Source organism: Tympanuchus pallidicinctus, unplaced genomic scaffold, assembly GCF_026119805.1.
Source record: "Tympanuchus pallidicinctus isolate F22 unplaced genomic scaffold, pur_lepc_1.0 scaffold5, whole genome shotgun sequence".
NCBI lineage: Eukaryota > Metazoa > Chordata > Aves > Galliformes > Phasianidae > Tympanuchus > Tympanuchus pallidicinctus.
In genome coordinates, this window is record NW_026294769.1 from 34,561,113 (window position 1) to 34,581,343 (window position 20,231).

The 20,231-nt window shown below is 44.4% G+C and overlaps 1 protein-coding gene and 1 long non-coding RNA gene across 2 annotated transcripts in view; one reads left to right on the forward strand and one right to left on the reverse strand.

Moving 5' to 3' along the window:
* KLHL14 (kelch like family member 14) overlaps positions 1-16,946 on the reverse strand; it is a 62,358-nt gene extending 45,412 nt beyond the window's left edge. The window contains exons 1-2 of the mRNA XM_052703937.1: positions 16,824-16,946; positions 15,126-16,098 (exon numbers count right to left, since the gene is read on the reverse strand). Of these exons, the coding sequence (XP_052559897.1) occupies positions 15,126-16,054 (929 nt within the window). The 5' untranslated portion in view covers positions 16,055-16,098; positions 16,824-16,946. The remainder of the gene's footprint in view (positions 1-15,125; positions 16,099-16,823) is intronic.
* A 373-nt stretch (positions 16,947-17,319) lies between these two features.
* Positions 17,320-18,269, forward strand: LOC128091044 (uncharacterized). Its single transcript, XR_008211200.1, has 2 exons — positions 17,320-17,425; positions 18,143-18,269. It is a non-coding gene; the product is annotated as an uncharacterized LOC128091044 (long non-coding RNA).
* The last annotated feature ends 1,962 nt before the right edge of the window (positions 18,270-20,231 follow it).

Sequence of the window (20,231 nt, forward strand, 5' to 3'; positions counted from 1 at the left end):
GAATAATAAGCTTCTTTTATGCAATTTGTTAGAGGTTCATTCTAGAACGACCTTTTTCTTATATTATCCCTTTAAATCATCACTCTTTACAGCTGAATACACATGAAATGCTCTGGAGTTGTACTAAGGTTAAGCATTAAAGTTGCATGTCAAAAATCGTATTAGTCAAAATCATTATTATAAGCCATTCTACACTCAAAGAACCTTGAAAAAATTAAGGTTATGCAGAGAGTTTGTGAGCCAACTCTTTAATCACACACTGAACTTCAGATATATAGTTTAGCACAATTAGCAGCACTGGGCTAACGGTTATGGGTTAAATACTACTTACAAGCATTTTTTTGTTTGTTTAATTTAGCCCAGGCTCTTGCTTTCCCTCTCCCCCAGCTCTCCCCCCTTCTCCTTGCTCTCCCCCTGTGCACCACTGGCTATAGCAACACCAATTGGTAAAAATGAGACTGTGATGTTGTTGTGAGCCTCCCCAGAGTGGAGCCCTGCCAATGCTTGCCACTGATCCAGCGGCATGAACCTGCTCAACTGTGCAAAGTCACTCTAATTCCCTCCCTCTGTTTTTCTACCTTCTCCCCCAGGGGGCAACCACTGAAAGGAGTGACTACCCACCCATCAACTGCTGGCAATTCGCTGCTATTAACCGTGACCGTGATTCCCAATCTGCCTGGCAGTTCTTAAGAACAGGACTGCAATGTCTCATATGCAGTAAAAGCGGTTATCTGCACCCTGGCCTCCAACACTCTACCTGATGAATGTACGCTTTCTTCACAACATTAAGGGATTTAGCACAACTGGAAGCAAAGAGGGGAGGGAGGGCCCAGACCCCCAGATGAGTCTCAGCGCTTTAACAGTCACTTCACATACAATTGAACTTTCATAGGTAATACTAAGCTAGAGAGTGATAACAATGAAATAAGGTCTATGCTTAAACTGTTCCTGTTAAGGAGGAAGGTGAGGTAGCCTGGAATATCTGCACCAACGTGGACAAATGTGCAGGAGGACCATGTGTTTAATGGAAGGCACCCTTACAAAACACCAATGTTATTACCATCAGAGCAATATCACTGCAGCAATCAATACGTTGGTCTGTAGTAAACTCTCCTGGCAAAGCAAGCTGGGGAATGCTGCTGACCAAAGCCCATCACCACAACCCTGCAAGTGGTGCCCAGGTGCTCCAGGCCCTACAGAACACTCCAAGTCAAGATGCTTTGCCACAGAGACGTGTAAGTGGATTCCCTTCAGTTATGGCCTAAAATAAACAGTGGGGAAAGCCTGACCCCCATTGGTGTCAGGAATGCAACCTCTCTTCAGGAGAATGAGCAAAATGACTTGAGCTGTGCTTTAGATGTGCACAGCCACCCAAAATAAAACCACAAAATCACTGAAGTTGGAAAAGACCACTGAGATAACTTAGCCCAATCATCAATTCCACCATACCCCCTAAACATGTCCCTCAGTGCCACATCTGCACATTCTTCAGCACCTCCAGGGACAGTGACTCCACCACCTCCCTGGGCAGCCTGTGCCACTGCCTTGCCACTCTTTCTGAGTGGAAATTGTTCCTAATGCCCAACCTGAACCACCTTGTCTGCAACAGGCCATTCTCCCTCATTTTATCGCTGCTACTTGGGAGAAAAAGCCAGCTCCCACCTCACCATAATCTACTTTCAGGGAGCAGAGATACCTCTCTTGAACCTCCTTTTCTCCAGGCTGAACAATCCCAGTTCCCTCTGCCACTTGTTTCTCCCAAGACTTACACTTCAGAGCCTCCAGCTTCACAGCCCCAAACTTCATTCAGGAAGGGAGCACAAGCATGAATACCTGATTCAGATACTTACAAAAGAAACCCTTCAAATGGCTACGAAGAGGATGACTACAGATGTTGATTCCTCTGTCACAGTGATGGCCAGGGAATTCTCTGGCAGATGGCCTTGCTTGTTTTTCAAGGAATTGAGGGCTCATGGAAGGTCTTGAATTACCAGCAGGAAAACAGTCGCCCTCCTGGTGTGAACAGGCACTGCACAGTGTGGGCAGTGACACCACAGCTGCCCCACACCACACCATGCTCACAGCTCCAGACAGCCCCCACAGCCTACAGGCTTTCTGAGCAGCCAGCCTTTGACCTTGGCACTAAACCTGCTATTTACTGTCAGATGATGATTGTTACCTGCCCACTAGACTATGTCTATCAGGAGCCATCTCGTGATTGCTGTCAGCACAGACTCAACTCACTGAGACCAAGCTCTGGGGAAAGCTTTCATAAACATTTGCCAGCGTCTTGAAATGTTCAATCTCCCAGTAAGGTTTTTAATGAGAGAACATTTGATAAAAACTATGCAATGCAGGAGCGTGATAAACTATTTTTGGTACGAGTTAGGGATGACTACACATGTAACAAGTGGCGGAGCAAACCAGAGCCATAAGTCAGTTATGCATGGCCATCCCTAACAATAGAGAATAAATTGTTTATTCCAACCCCCTCGTGTTGTATGTTATATCACAATCAACTCCCTGTGTATTCTAAAATACAGAATGCCCTTGCAAGGTTTACTTGATAAAGGAGTTTATTTTGATTTTCATCTTTCATCTGTGAAACTCCCTTCTAACTCCAAAGCACTGTGAAAAACCAATGAATGGCCAAGGCTCAATAGCTAAGGTGAAGAATGAAATGTCAGATGTAACTCAGAGTTTCCAGACTTTGGCAGCTGCAACTATCCTTAACATTACTTTTCCAGCTAAACAATCTGAGTATTTGCTATATCCTGAGAAGAAGTGGAACTGTTACCTGGGAATTTCTAAAAACATCTAATTTTCTTACATACTTAATATAGGAAGCAGTATGAACAGCAACCTTTTGTTGAAGTTTAATATGTATTTAATAGCAAGCATAGTCTCCATCAAAAGCAAAATGAATTCTCATTTGACTACCAAGACATGGGTTACCTCACTCAAGATCATACAATATCTAACTAACCAGTCTAGAGAGCTTTTCTAGTGTAAAGATAATACAGTGACTGAAGATATGTATGCTTTTAAAGAGATGTTTTCTCAGAGTCAATTCTGTTTACTTGAAACTAGTTCTGCTCTTTAAATTCTGGTGTGAATCCCAACATTCAGAGTTCAAAAAAAAAATTTTTTTTTCTTAGCTCCATTACATTACATTAGATCTGTGTTAGGTATCATACTGAGCAGCTCTGTTAAAACTTTCTCATACATCTCACCACATATACTAAAATATGAAACATCTGGAAATGATCACTGCATATATAGAAGCCTTTTCTAAATCTTAATAATGTAATTCAGTAAAACACTAAGATGAATGAAAAAATAAAAAAATATATATAAGACAAAGATTCTCCTCTCCCTGCATTATTATGCATTTGCTATTTAGATAACTCAGTAATATCATGAGTAACACCTGGTATTCTGTGTGAAACACTCTTCATAGTTCTTATTTCACAGTGTAATATACTTCTCAGTCACATTCTGCAGTTTACAGTGTCACTAGCAATGCTACTACAAGCATCTCGTGTTCAATAAACAGTAGCAGGCCTTGGTCAGGAAAGCTAGAATAATGCTTGCCATGAACCAGCAGGCCAATGTCACACAAAAAGCTGACATAAAATTATCAATATCTTATCCCAAAAGCATTTCCTATACCAACAATGCAGAACTCTGGTTCTCACTGATACATATACATGTGCTGTTATCATTCTGCAAACACTTCGCAGTTTCTGTTCTGCAAAGGTTTTAAAACAATTCACCTTAATTAAGATTCTGGGTACTCTATGTGGCCTGAAACTTATTTTGTGTAATTACAAGACTGTAAATCAAAGTATATTTTAAAGTCAACATGTGTTGTTTCATTTAGGCACAGAAAACCTAATGATGCTGAATTTGAGATCTCATAAATGGTTTCACTGTCAGAACTGTTGAATACCTATCACATACTTAAATGCTACTGACCTCCAAGGCTGCAGATGTGCATCAGCTCTGAAATTCAGGGTGCTTATTCTACAGTTTAACTGCGAGCATACTGAGCAAAACACTGAGCTCAGAAGAATTTATCACCTTATGAATAATCAGCAGAAAAGACAGTGAGAGATCTCAATAACCCTTACAGCCACATACACCCAAAACTCCTTTGCAACCACGATAGCCTCATATTAATGGAAAACACATTAATAGGAAATATTTTTCTTGTCTTTTTTTTTTTTTTTTTTAATTAGCTTATCCATCAATCTTGCACTGCTGTATTTTCCCCATCTTGACACTTAATAGAAGTTCATTCGACAAAGACAGGAAAGAAAATAAGCTTCATCAACAGATTTGCTCCAGATTCCTTCAGTTTTTAAACAATGCAGTAAAGCTTCACTTTCTGCATTGGTGAATGCACAGAGAAGAGAACGCAAGAGAATAAAGCAAAGAACGACAATCCTGTGTTTCTTCAGAAAGTCTGTATAGTGTTACATCAGAAAGAAAACTGCATCTTGGACATAAAGGTGATAATGGCAATCCATGGGGAGAAAAAAAAAAAAAAAAAAAAAAAAAAGCTGTTCCAATTCCACTTTCAGAACTCAAGGCTACAACAGCACCAAAACCCTGGACCATTCATTCTCTTACAGTCACTGTCACTCCTATTTGAGTACAGAAGGAGTCAGGTGGCTCTTCAGACCAGGAAACTTGTGGTACATGTGCAATGCCTCACTCCTGCTTGAGCTCTGACCTGACTTGCAGCAGAGCCAAACTAAACCTCAGATGTCTTCTCACCAAACTGAGGCTCAAACACAGCAGGCAAAAGACCAGCTCAGATTTAGCTAGAGCACATGAATGGATGATAAAGCTCAGGAACACCCACAGATTTGAGAAAATAGAGACTGATACACTGTAACACAACCAAAGCAACAAGTAGTAAGAATCCCAGAAAAAGCATACACAAATAATCTGTATCGGTTAGCAGTTCAGATACAGACCTTTCTTTTAACACTAACAACTTGATTTAACCTTCAGAAACCAGAATGGTGCTCCACATTTTTCTTCCAAAGAGGCCTCAGAAGGACTTTTGGGTCCAACAAAAATAAAAGGGAGAATCCAATTGCTGACTGCGAACTTGAACTGATGATGCAGACATGCATCTACCCATGGCTGAAGAATCTGTTTTGTCGTCACAGAACATATTATGAGATCTTTAGCAATTCCCTTTCCCAATTCTGGATAGGCATTTCAGTGCAACATCTTATGAAAACTGCTTATTTTGATACAGTTTGGCTTCCACAGCTGACTGCAATGACAGTCATGATTAGCAACACATGGTTGTTAACAGTGGGAAAAATATCATTAACCAGGAATTTAACTATGAACTTGATGAAAGCCATAATACACAAATCCAAGCTTTACTTTGGACAGAAAAGTGTTGTGAGGCTATGGCAGCACATCAATAAACTAATGAAGACTGCAACCTGTAGGTGACAGGTATCCAGAATCTCTTCCCAGCCCTGCAAGTACTGCCAGGAGAAGGACCTACACTCTCCCCATCATCATATCAAGTCCTGCAGGCAGCAGCTCTGCCACAACTCTAAACTGACAGGAATATCAATCTTGTGGGCAATGTACAAATCTAAATGAATATTTCAGATTTGTCAGAACCCAAAGCATACTGAGGACTTCCTCAATCTCTTCACAAATTGTGACCAAGAAATGGTTTAGTTCTTAGATTCAAACAATGTTCACAAATACACTGAACATACGTTTCTTTATGAATTGACTTTTCTTGCTGTTCTATTCACACATTCTGCTGGAGATCCACCCAAAAGAACAACAAAAAATTTCCCAGTAAAATCATAAGCCTAAAAATCAGTCTGACCATTCACTAGTATCACAAAGATTCTCATTTTCATCTCCTCACTCACTTTATAAAGCCTGCATAACAAAAAAGCCCACAGTACACACTCTCATTACAGCAGAGCTCACAGTGACATTCACTAAATATCTTCAGTGGTGCCCAAAATACAGCTGCTCCCTCACTTTTTCTCCATGCTGTGCAGTCAAGGCACAGTCCTGCTGACCAGTGACAGGCTGTGCCGTGGACACAGAGAGAGATCTGTTATTTTTTTTCCCCCTCTCTGAATCTACTCTTCTTTTTTTTCCCCCAATGTATTTTACTTAAAAAAATAATGGCACTAGAAAGAAGAAGAGTCAGTGGTTGCTTCAACAGCAATTTTTCATTTCTGCCTCCATTTAAAAAGCAAAAGCTCACAAGTGGGGGAACTTTCTGTCTGACAGGCCACATGTAACTGTTGCACATTGACCTGATGTATAATCAATGAACGTACAGATGTTATAGTTACGAAATATACCAGAGAGTTTGGCTATGCAGTTATTATACCAAAACAGAATAGATAGAACGCTTACCCATATCCTCAGCTCACTACGAAACTCTAGAGGAGGGATTCCTTTCCCACTGGTAGCCAGCTCTTAAATGGATCTAGGAGAGGTGCAGCCAGGCTCCAACCCTTCCAGCAGCACAGGTGAATTGCCTTCAGCTATGCTCCCGTGGCTGACTCATGGCTCGCCTCAGGTGATCAATCAGAGGTTCAGGCTGTGATTCCGCAGTTCCCATACACCTGACAAGTTGGGGTTTTCTTTGAATGCTTTATACCTACAGTTGCTAAAAAGTTTCTTTTCTATAATTTAAAATATGTTTGGAGCTCTGAATACCCCATCTTCTCTTTACAAATCCAAACCCATTGCTGCTACTCATTTAGAATAAGTAAACCTCAAAGAGCTATGAAATATTTTTAGCTGGAGGATATTTAAAATGAATGCTTTTTCCTCTGGGGATAAAACCCTCTGAGTGGATGTCTTAGGAGTGGACCACTATCCTGGAAGAGTGGCACCTATCATCAGCTTGTCTTTGGGAGGAACGCACAGGAATGTGCTTTGTCTCCCTGTGTCCAGCCTATTCCTTGTATTGAGAAGAGACTGGTACCACTTCTTCACAAAGTTTCTCAGCAGCGTTTCTAAGTGGAGTTTTGTCAAGGTTGCTTTATCTCTACACAACACTGCTGTACCTTATAGCTTGATATAGGCTTTAATAAATGTGCTGTCTCTGTGATGAGCTCATCTCCCTGAAAATTTCCTTAATCAAAGGTGTCATCTCTTTTGCACCAGTTATGTTGCAACCAAATATTTTTCTGTGGAAGCCTATTACAAAACTGCAGGTCTAATAGCTTTGTGCACTTCCTATAACAATAATACCCATACAAACGGATCATCTGAACACAACTTTACATTTACTGAGATCTGAATGCTGAAGATAACCTTATTAGCAACTCAGTGAATACCTGAAGCATTGTAAGGGATCTATCTGAATCACAGCAATGTTAATAGCAAATCTTATATTCACAGTCAAAAAAATCTCCTGTGTCATAAACCCTATTGGCAAAACTCTGCAAACAACCAATTTACCATATTGCTGGCAGTTTGAATAATCCTACACTTCCTTCATCCTGAATACTAAAAAAAAAAAAAAAAAAAACACGAAGAAAATGTCAAATCTAAATGCTGCTGAAATTTGTTTTCCTCATCTCCTTTTCTTTCCTTTTCTTCTTTGTCTTGGACAGAAGCAGTAAAATGAAATGTTTAGAGAATGCTGCAGGGTGGTCAAGTCTGCATTTTTCCTCTTAGAAAATTTCAATCAGCTCTCCTTACTGACACACACACTGTGAAAAGTCAGAAGTCTTTCTTTTTTTGATTCTATATCAGACATCTATGACTACAGGAGGTCTCCGCACCAGAGGCTGTGCTCTCTCCAGCTGAGCTTCCTTTTCGTTAGAAGCTGTTGAGAAACAGAACCTGCTGCTGCCTCACATAAACCGTGACTGGTTACCTTTCCCACTTCATTTTTCTAAAAGAAGGCAGCAGTCAGGGAAAGATCAGAGGAATCTACTGCAGCATCAACCTATGTTTGCTTCCAGCTTCAGTGTAAGCCGTTTCCACTGAACTTGGCAGCTGGTAACATTTGCTCAAAGTTCATTGTCTGCTTTCCAAGAATACGGCAAGAACAGTCGACTAGTAATGGTACCAGGCACGACAGTCTTTAAAGAAAATTTAAGGAAGCCAACAAATATGAAAAGCAATGCCAGAAAGTATCTAATAATGGATTTTCTCTTCTCATAAAGCTAATTTCTTTAGTAGCTGGGTAAGTTGGTAGGTGGATTGATGCATCTGTAATACCAGGCAGGAGAGCAAAAAAACCAACAACAGAAAGAGAAGTTTACAGAGCAGTGGAGGACAGCCCCAAATTTTTAATCAGGAATCCAATTAACTTGAACGTTTGATCTTTTCAGACCATACTTTGCAAAAGGATATTAACAAACTGTCCTAATCATGAAACTGCTTTGGTTATTTTAAATGAGTAATTTGAAAGGTTAAAATGGTGTCTTTACAGATTATGAGCACTTTTTCCCATTATCTGTTTATCAGAACTGAAAGTTTGTTGGCTTGAGGTTTCTTTTTGCAAAAACAATTTCTCTCAATTCTGTGCTGCTTGCCCGCCTTACTTCTCTCACCCCCCAAAACTCACTGCACATTCTCTTTGAGTGCAAGCTCAAAAAGATTTAATATTTCTCTTTGAGTATAAACTGAAATAATTACACCATTCCTGCTTTGTTTCATTTACTGGTCAGCAGTCACAAATTCAGAACCTCCATATTCTTCCACTAAGGAGAACCTAAGCCTTCAAGGACTAAATGCAGACATGGTCTGCATGACCTTCTCCCTTCATCTCCTCTCTCCATTTGAGGAGGACGTGTGTCAGGAAAAGAGAGGACGTGCAGACAGCTGAGAGACAGGTGTGTGTTCTTCACCTTGATCCTACAGCAGTCAAGTAGCGGAAGGCACACCTAAATCATACTAAGTGGACACTGTTTGCTAGGCAATGTCCTTATTTAGGATTCCCTGCATCATCTGTGGCTTGTGTTTCCCCTTCCACAACAGCCCTGGACTGTGTTTGCAAAACTAAGACAAGATCAGCACAGGATCTCATGAGGGACAACTGCATTCCTTTAGGGATCCATAGTATTTGCAAATGAACTGCACAGATTGCCATAGATGGTTGAAAGAGGCACCTTTTGTTAAAGGAAGCTCCCATTTTTCCCAGCACTCTGTCCTCAGTTTGAGTGGCTTAATTTCTTTGTATTTTTATTTTTTTTATTAACCTCATTTTCCCTCTAAAACAAGAGGGCTGGGCTTTTCCAGTGGAATAAAAGTTTAGACAGGCAGATACATCTATATGCACCTACCTACAAAGACAAGGAGAAGGGTACAAACAACACCACGTCAGGTTTTCTATTTTCTACCACTCTGTCTTCAGTATGCTACTGGAAGAATTTTAACAAACGCAATCTGTGCTCACATGTTCACTCTCTTCAAGAAACAAAAGCAGACTGCACCACTCAGGAGGAGGCAGGTGGATCTGGAGGGAGTCCTACCTGGCAGTGGTGTGAGGGCAACGAGGAGCTGGAGATACTGGGGCTGTGAGCTTCCAGAGGACGCAAATCAGGAGGGGCTGGCAGTTTACAACACTCGCTCCAGCCAGGTACCACTGACCAGAACACTAGTGCACATGGCACTTGGCACCCCCTTCTACAGTTTTCAGAAAGAGGATTGCCCACAACAGACACCATTAAATATTCTATTGGTTATGGCTCTCCCCAGTGTTCCCACAGCCACTGAAGATTTCATGGTCAGGTCATACACAACTTTAAGAAGGCACCAAGGGATGGTCCTAACTCACAGCAGTGGTTTTACAACAACAGTGCTGCCTCTGACCATACCTAGGCTTCAGTTCTCCCTCTTCTTGGATATTCAACCATCTCATTGCTTACACTTCAGCATCAGTCTACAAAGGCAAATGAATGCACACAAGGCAAGTAAGGCAAGTAGGTGAGACTAACTAGGATTAAACTGACTACAGTTCTGTGGTTCGCTTCCTTGCAGCCTCTAATGTGTCAGTCTCTGTTCTGCAGCTCAGCTGAGAGAGTCCTGGCACAGGAACAATTTACTGATATTTATTCAGGCACATAAGACCCGATCCAAAGCCCAACAAAATAAACCTGAGCCTTGTGTTCACTCTGTTCACGTTGTAATGCAAACGTTAATAATTCAAGTTCATCATAAAAAGGATTTTTTTATTCAGATGTTAATTTGGAGTCTGAAACATTTCTCATTCACAATAAACAACAAGTACAACTGTTAGTTAAAAATCCAAATATTGGTGTAATAATCACAAAGGTGAGTCAAAGCAGAGTCAGGTGGCTAGTTTCTAGCATACATGACAATGTATGTCAGTGGAGAAAAAAAAAAAAAGCACTTTTCTTTCAACAACTATCAAACACCTCCAGTGAGACGCTACAAAAATTTTAGCAGGAAAAGAAGTTGAGCTGGAGTAAAAAAGAATGTGCAAATAGTGCATTCAAGAAGGAAATTATTTAATTGCCAAGAGACAGCCAGTTTCTCCACATTTTTAATCTCCTCTGCAGAAAGTAATACAGACTGGATATGTACATCTTCCACATAAATGCTAGAGTCTGACGCTGCTCTTTACTTTACCCCCCTTCACCAACAGTTACTACCTTTCTACTGAGTGAAAACTGGTCATCCTGTTTTAATCCCCTGCCACTTTAATTTCCTGACATTTTCACTAATATTACAAAATACAGAACAGTCTGGATTACACCCTCTCTCTGCTGAAACTAAAGAAAAAGAGAAAACCCTATTATCAGCTTCAGCTGGATCAGAATTCACACTTCTAATCTCTCGAAGGTCCAGTAACTCAGGGAACAAAAGTATAAGAAAACAGCTGGGTCTGTACATTCTGGAACTTCACTGAACCCAGAAAACAGACAGTACAGTCAAGCTTAGCCTTCTTATCTCTTTGTCTTTTTATTTTCCTCCTTTTAATTTCAGTCTCTAATTACGTATTTTCTGCCTAGGACTTGCTCCATCTCAGGTCAGTTGGTTTATCCTTATCCTCGTTTCCTCCCGCACATCTAAAACAGGTTTTCCAGCAACTGAAATGCTCAGTTGTTATTGACAACAGATGCTGTTTCTGCCAAGAATTAGTTTTATTTGTTTTGTTTCAATCACTCTCTTCTCTTGATTTGCCTTTTTTCCCCTCTCTCTCTGCTTGCCTGTTTTCCTATTTTCCTGTTTGGTACCCTATTCTTTCTCTCTTCTTCTTTCAAAACCGTACTTCTCTCCCCCTTTCACTTCCTCACGTGCACTTTCTTGCTTCCATGACTTAGGTCCCATTTCTCCCTCAGGGTATCTTAATTCCTTTCTTTTCTTGCATTTTCTCTCTCACTCAGCTCTACTTTCCTCACTCTCCTCCAGTTACCTGATACAGCCATGCAGACCTCTCACTGCCTGCAAATCCGGAAAGGAGCTGATCAGCCCAAATTCCTATTGATTTTTAACAAGGGTTGTGTGTGTTCTGTCACTGATAAACAACTCCGAGGCTGTACTGTGCTGCCTCTCCCCACTCTCTGCACCTTATCACATCTGTCTGAAACAAATTATTGTAAATAGTTAAAGGCGAGCAAAACCATAGCATCATCACAATGTTCTATAAGAAAGCAAAAATGTTTATGTGAAAGATTTCATGATAAGCCTTGTCATCTAAGTAACCTATATTTCTCCATCTTTTCTCTGCAGCTGTGTTATGCATTAGCACAAACAAAATCAAAGGTAAAAATTTGGCACTACACAGCAGAGAGATGTTTTTGACCATTTTCGTTGTTGCAAGTAAATACTGAAGCAGTAATTTTCACTAGCTCGCTCATCTTCAAAAGTGAAATTCTTTCCAGCAACTCAGTAATGCTCTAACCCAGAACTTTCTAAAAATTGAAAACACATATACCAGGTGTTATATAAAATACATTCATTACACAATAAACCACAAACATTTTAATCTGTGATAATACTCCAGCGAAGTCCCAAGAGTCAAATAAAAAACCTGAAGATGAACATTCTTCTACCGAAACGTATTTTCTTCTCGGACCTCCAGAAAACATAACAGCACAGTTACAAGTCTCAACAACAAAGTTACAGTCTCTTGCAGGCATGGCCAAAATCGTTTAAGTCTAATGTTTGGGGTCATCCTAACAGGCCCAATCCACAATTCTGTGTGGAATGTCTTCAGGTGATGTCAAAGCTGACCATGTCTTGAGAAGCAGGGGTAGCAGCTCATACACTGAGACCCACATTAGGTGAAAGACATGGAAGCAAGACAAACAAGTAGAACTTGTGCACAGTGGGGTGCCTGATTAAATGTGAGCTGACATATCCACCTCCCGTGATAACAGCCTAAACTCAAGCGTGTTCATAAGTTGGGAATGTTATTTCTCAACTTTTTAGACAGCAATCATTTAGCTGCTGTACTTTGAAAAATAATTTTACAAGAATGCATGGGGACATTCAAGCATTTAACTTCTCTCAGGAATCTTCAGGAAAAAAAAAAATGAAAGTGCTCTCCCTGCAGGTAAATACCCTTTCCCCATCTTGGCACAGCCTTGCCCATGTGGCGCAGAAGACAAATGAGGACCTCCCAGCCCAGGCACTGCCAGCACTGCAGGATCTGCCCTGGTAGCACCACGTCTACCAGTAGCTCTGCTCATAGTGCACACACTGGATTGTGACCCAAAATTGCTTGACAGCAGCAAAACCTTGTGTGCTCTCCATTATGCTTACTTTGCTTGAGAAATATAAGTAGGCTAAATTCCAAAATGGTAGTGTGTGTATATGTACACGTACTTCTTACAATGCAGCACATTACAAAAAATTACTGTTTTTAAAAAAGCAGAAAAGTTATTGGCAAATTATGATTCTGAGTGTGATTATTCCAGGACTTCTCCAAATTCCTTCCAAGGGCTGTAAGCAGGTGACTGTGGCTCTGTGCTGCTGCACTTCTCACTAGCACGTGGTATATCACACAATATATATTATGCTGCACAAGAGGAACAATTAATCTCTTCCTAAAGACATGTGAGCCTTTTGTGAATGACCTTTCATTAAACTTTAAATTCTAAATTACCAAGGTCACCATTGCTCACAGAAAAGGTAATCTGGGCTAAAAATTATTACACTGAGAAGGACTTTATCTATTTGCACACATACTTAACTGCTCGGTTACTTTTAAGATCTCTTTCAGCAAATTAGTAACTTAAGAGGCTTTCTGAGGATTTTCTTCCTTGAAACAAAAATTTTCCTGAATGCCAACCTGTTAGAATTGCAGCTATGGAGATGCTATGGGTGACACAAAACCCAAGTTTGGAAATTTCTATAGTGCTGGTAATGTTTTTTGTTTCCTCATTCATGTTTGAGAAGGCACTTCTACATCTAGACACTGATGAAATCTAAGCATGAATAAGATTCAAATAACAGGCCTTCATGATCTTTATAAAGTTCCAAGATTATAACCCAGACCCAAACTAAAATGTACCTGTTGTATTCCCTATCACACAGAGCATTTCAGCATCTCCAGTATTCTGACTAAGTTCTGATGCCTGCTCACAAAGAACAGAAATTTCAATATTTTCACTCCAATTTCAACAACGCCAAAGAACCCAAACAGAAGCCAGTAATAGCACTTCCATTAAAGACATGCTGAAGTTGGATAGGTGACATTGTGTTGCCCCATTACAGTTAAAGGGATCTTAAATTCTACCACTTGCACATCTATGTTGATCTCTTACAGAAATAACAATGGTGTTTAAACTCCCTTCCCCCCATAAGCCATTGAGTGCAACTTTGAATCTAATCTAGGTCTAAAGTAGGATCCTTTAGTGCACGCTCCCGTTTACGTGACAAGCCAGCCTCCAGCACCAGGAGTATCAGATGCTTGCAGCATCCATGACACTTGTAAGCATTCAGTGGTCAGAACACCACTACATATCCTTCAAATGACATGGACCAGTGAAGCTGGAAGGTATCTGCACTGAACCAAGCAGCTGGTATCGCAGCAATCCGCCAGGACATGAGCCCCAGCATGCCCCAGGCGGCACACAGCGGCTAACTCACAACTCCGTGCTGGGTTTGCATTCTGAAAGTCAGCGGCTCTGAATATTGAAATGCAGAAGAGACACAGCAGCTGGAACAGCAGCCTCTCAGAATCACTCTGCCCTGCAAAACGCTGGTGTTTGCCTTTAGTTGTGGGGGTTTAGGAGTGAGATCGATCAGACAGCAAGGTGATGAGCACCACAAAACACTAACAGAGCAGCTAGCAGAGTAATGAGAGAAGGCGAGCATTCCTGAACTCAAATCACCAGGGTACCTCTCAGAGATAAAAAGAACCCTCTGCACTTTTTTTCTGAAGTATTTAGCAATGTATTATTTCTTCTTGCTACTGTTAAGTCATTAACTAGCCTCTTAGTTAGAAGGCTGCATAATACAACCAGTGTGCTCCGATTCCTGCACTACTGTGTCACTGTACCTGGAGGAAGGCATTATCTTCCTGGTTTTGAATGAGATCAGGTCTGAACACATTTCAAAAGGAAAGACAAAACAGCCTTTCATTTCCGGTGTATTTACTCTTCATTAAACTCCGTGCTGTGCTTCCAGTTCCCAAAACCGACCTCACATTGTCAACCTTTGGCATTGTGATTCATCGCATTATTCAAAGAACATAACCATCATGTCACACCTACAGAGAGGGTGAAGGCGCAAGTTTGCAGGCGCAGTGTGGAAATCACCTTAGCATCACCAGTATCGAGGTGTGCAAGAACAACGCTAAATTATAAAAGTAATTCGCCAGATTTAGGGCTGGGTGTTGTTACGCTCTGAAGATTCACCTCCTTGCTAAAAACCGGATACACAATCCAACTTGTGGCCCAGAGCGAGTCATTACAGCAGGCTGCCACCGCGTGACCCCACGCTCACACTCCGGCCCCACAGCTTCAGCACGACGGCAGCTCCTCCAGCGGGAGACCCAGCGGGGAGGGGTCGCGCCACGGCCCGCAGCCCCGTCCCGCCGGGAAACCCGCAGCCGGGAGGCCTCTCCCGGCCCGGCACCGCCTCGCGCCCCGCGGGGACCCCCTCGGGCCCGGCCCCCTCACCTGCTGGCCAGGCTCTGCCGGCAGTGCTGCCTGAAGGGCATCAGGTGGTAGTTCATGGCGTCCAGCAGCAGCTTTTGGCACACGGGGTCGGTGCGCATGAAATCTACCGACTGCACCCGCTCCACCAGCTCCGGCGCCGGGATGAGGGCGAAGCGGAGGCGCTTCATCAGGTCCGGAGCGTACTGCATGCGGGTCTCCCGGTCGTGCTCCAGCCAGAGCACGGACATCTGGAAGAGGGCCAGCTCCGACTCGACGGGGGGGGGCAGCGAGTCGAGCAGGGCGCGCATCTCCTCGAAGTTGAGCAGCAGCACGTCTTCCACCAGGTACTTGTTGGCCAGCTTCTTGGTCTCCTCCAGGCCGTGCAGCGCGGCGATCTTGCACACCTGCTTGTAGTTCTGCACCGAGATCTGGTCGTTGAGGAACTGCACGCACAGCTTGGTGACCTGCGGGATGTGCAGAATCTTGCTGACCGACAGCACCTCCTCCACCGTGTCCAGCGAGAGGGTGACGTTAGCCGTGTAGAGGTACTCTAGCACCAGGCGCAGCCCGATGGACGAGCAGCCCTGCAGCACCAGGTTGTTGATGGCCCGCGGGCTGGCCAGCAGCTTGTCCTCGGGGGAGGAGGACGGCGTGCCCGGCTCCTCCTGCGGCGGCGGCGGCGGCTCCTTCGGGGGGGCTCCCCCGAGCCCGTCCTGGGCGCCGGGCCCCAGCCCCAGGGCGTGGGGGTGGCCGCCGCCGCTGGAAAAGAGGGATCGGAAGTATTGGGAGCAGGAGGCCAGCACAGCCTTGTGGCAGTGGAACTGCTGGCCCTGGGCCGTCAGGGTGACGTCGCAGAAGAGCTGCTTCCTCCACAGCAGGTTGAGGCCGTGCAGCAGGTTGTCGCTGTGGCTGGGGTCGAAGGTGGAGGTCCTGTCCCCGGATCTGGACATGGCGAGCGGCCTCGGGCGCACCTGCCTTTAAACCCTCCTCCGACCTGGGCAGAGGGTGGGGAGGAGAGGGGTGGGGAGGGGGTCGGGGCGGGGGGAACACAACAACAAACAGCTTTAGAGGCCTGCGGGACGCACGGCGGCGGGCGGGCAGCAGCAACTTGGGAGGGCTGCAGGGGGGTCGGGCTGGGGGCTGCCCCCGTGCTCCATACACACGCACACAGCACCCTTTTCTCCTCCCTCCTCCCTGCACGCCGGGCTGCTCTCCAGGGGAGGAGCGAGGAAGCGTAACGTTTTCAAAGCTGAAACCCCCCCCCCTTCCTCCGCCAAAAAAAAAAAAAAAAAAAAAAAAAAAAAAAGCAACAAAAAACCACCACCACCAAAAGCCCAAACGCAACACACACACACAGCACAGCCCCCCCCTCCCCCCAACACTCCCCCGGGCTTCTCTCTGTGCCAGGAGTAACTACCAAGTGGCCGGAACTCCGCCGGGAAGGCGGGCAGCCCCGCCGCCCCCCCGCCCCGGCAACTCCGCAGCGCCCGGAGCCGCTCCATCCCCGGGCCGAGCCCCCGCTCCGCTCCAGCCGGGAGCTGCGGTGCTCCGCGCCCCGTGGAAAGAGGAGGAAGAGAAGACTGCAGCCCCGGGCCGGCGCGAGGCCTCCCGCCCGTCCTGCCCGCCGGCCGCCGCCGTAACTCCGGTAACTACGGGAAGTTCAAGTTGGGGGAAGCACGGGGGGGCCCCGCTCCCCGCAGCCCCGAGCCGTGACCGCACCTGCGGGGACTGCGCAGCCACCGACTCGCGCCGGCCGCATCCCGCTCTTCCTCTTCCTCCTCCTCCTCCTCCTCCTCAGCGGGATCCCGCCGAACCCCGTTCCTGCCATTGCAGCGCGCTCGCTCGCTCCCCGCCAGCGCCGGGCTGCCCGTGCCCGCCTGCCCCCCCCCGCCCCATCGATCGGCGCAGCCGGGGCTCCCCTCGGCTCTGCCCCTGCCCGGCACCGCGCAGCCCCGCTGCCGGCTCCGGAAAGCTCCCGGAGCCTCTCCCTTTAAGCGGACCCGGTCAGTCCCCCCTCCCCAGCGCACACACAGACATACATGCACACACGCACATACATAGACACACACACACACTCCTCCTCTTTCGCCCTCCCCTTCTTTCTTCCTCGTTTTGCCCATTTCTTGCAACCGGAGTTTATTCTGCCAACGCGTTTGTTACACAACTGCCCCCCCCCTCCCCGCGCACACTTCCAGCACACACACAGACACACACACACACACACACACCCCGGCAACAAACACATCGGGAGACGGAGAAAATGCGCCGAGACGGGGAGGCACAAGGCCAGAAACTTACCTGCTCCACGACCGGCTGCCAAAGTAAAGGTTCACTTAAGCTCCCCCCAAAAAAATCAATTGTCCTTCCTTTTTAAAGGTTTGCTCGCTCCTTCAAAAAAAAAAAATAATAAAAAAAAAAATAAAAAAAAAATAGAAAAGAAAAAAAAAAAAGAGGGAGAGAAAAGAAAGAAAGAAAAAAAAAAACCTTCTGGTTTCCAACTCGGAGCAGTCACTCTTTACAATTTATTTTGTCGTACATCATTTGATCACCATGAATTAGCAACAGCAAGAAAATGTACGAGAGAGAGAGAAGGGGAGAGAGAGAAAGAGAGAGAGAGAGAGCGCAGAGCTTTCTGCAAGAGAAGAAGAAGAAAAAATGTACGTGTGACAAATTATGCTACCAAGAAACAACACATCATTATCCTTGGGCCTGGGGCTCAGTGAGTCGTAACGAGAGTAATAGGAAATCCACGGTTGGGGAGAGAAACGGTCGTGCATGGCCAGTGGAGAGAGACCATACAGGGGGATGGATGCTGGAGAGACTCGCAAAATTATGGCTCAAGGCTATTGTAAAAATTGTCGAGCGTAAATGACTGCGATTTCAAACATCTTTGGAAGAAAGAAGGGGAAAAAGCGAGGCCCCCCCCCCCCTCGCTGCTTCCCTCCCTCCCGCTCTCCCTCTCTCTTCTCTCTCTCTATAAAGAACCGTCAAGTTTTAGTGCGCATTGCTAATTAGTCAATTTCTCTCTGCCTTCACAGGCTGGCGACTTTGCTGCTGAGCTGAAACTGCTAATTTCTGTGACCAGCTTTTTTCTTAGCTGTGATCTGGATGAATGAGTAGCTGTCTCACAGAGATGACAAAAATAAACTCTAATCCCCCCAAAAATTTCCACTACATCTTTCTCATGCATAGATTTATGATCTTCAAGTACCCTGTGCAATATGCAAACTTTTTGTGTGTGTGTGTGTGTGTGTGTGTGCTGCTGCTGGGGGGGCAGGCTGTTGTACTCAGGTTGCACAGGGTTTGGTTTGTTTTTCTGCTCCCCCCCCCACCTCGGATGTGATGGAAATAATGTCTAATTTCACTACCCCATATATTGCCCCCTCCACCCCCCAGTATTTATATTATTGCTCTGATGAGATGTGTTCTCCTTTCTAGCAACCAGGGTGAGCCTGAATGGGCGGAGGGTAGAGAGAGAAAGTGAGGCTCCTACATGGTGTTAGTGGCAAAACGTTCCCTTTCCATTTGTTCCCCTGCACTGTTCAAGATTTATGATCTTGTTTGAAGGCATATTTTCTCTATTGTTTTGTCTGGTTAGACAACCGTCTCTGAACTTCACTGTCAGCTCTTCAACAGATAAGGGTTCAGAAGTCACTTCTTTTTTTATTGGAAGATTAGCATATTGTCAGATTTGTCTTTCAGTTTCGAGACTTTGCAATGCAGAAGCCCGAATCATATGGTAGGAAAGCAGCTGCTATTTCACGAATGTAACCTTTCCACTTTCTGCCAGATCTGATACCCTGAAACATGTGCAGCCCATGCTTTTTTGCTCCTTTGTTGCTGGAACAAGCAGAGGGATTTCTCATGGTAGACATCTGGGGCTTTTTCTTTCCACGAAGGGGCATTTTGGTACAGGGCATGTTCTCCAGACTTTATCTCATGATGTATTGCACCCTCACATGTATAGCTGTGTTCCTCTGTTGTCAAACCTGCAATTGTCAAAAAAAAAAAAAAGAGGGAAAAACAAAAAAGGGGAAAAAATGAAAGATGGGATGTGTGCCCTTGAAAGAATTGCACATGAAGGGTGGCTGGAATGAGCACTTAAGGGAAGTTTTACTTGATGTGAAATCCATAAGATCCATCCTATTTCCCAGATTATACACTTTTGTCACTGAGATACACTTCAAGAGTGGGATTTGGAATGCCAGCTCTCATGGCCTTCCTCTTTGGCTTGGCCAAGGATGCCAGTGCATTGACATAGCTGGAGTCAGATTGCGCAGGGATGCAAAGGAATGGAACTGAAAGGCATCGTGACAGGTTTCATTTTTATTTACTTTCTGGTGACTTTAACAAAGAAGTTCTGCCACAATTTGCCATTTTGCATCACCAGACAGCTCCTGGCTTCCTCCTTTGTATGTCAGTTCTTTCTGCAAAACATTTCCAAGAGAAATTAGATAGCTGGTGTTTTAGGGCGTAGTATTCTTTCTGAAAGAATGACACTATTATAATGCTTCTGCTAAAACCATTTTTTGTTGTTTTGTCCCTGCTGTGCCTCCCCTTCCTTCCAACTGTGCTGTTGGACACCCAGATTTGGCCCCACACAGGTGAGTGAATTATAAGATGCTTCTATTCCAATAATAGCTAGTGTTTCTAGTGGTCATAGAATCACAGAATCATTAAGGTTGGAAAAGAGTTCTAAGATTCCCTAGTCCAACCGTCAGCCATCCCCACCATGCTCACTAACCATGTCTCTCAGTGCTGCATTGATACGGTTCTTGAACATCTCATGGGATGGTGACTCCACCACCTCCCTGAGCAGCCTGTGCCACTGCCTCACCATTCCTTCTGTGAATATTTTTTTTCCTAATATTTAACATGAACAGCTTGAGGCCATTACCTCTTGTCACAGTTACCTGAACCCAACCCCATCCATGCCAGGTATCTCCCAGCTGTAGTAGGAAGGAAGATCAATTCTTATATCATGCTTATACTGCTGAACTCTGCTGCTGGGATGTCTATAAATAACCCTCAGGGCATTTTGTATCAGTTTTCAGTGAGTGATATGTTGCATGTTGCCCACTCTCACACCATTGAAAGCTGCTATATATGTCTATGCCAACATGTGGC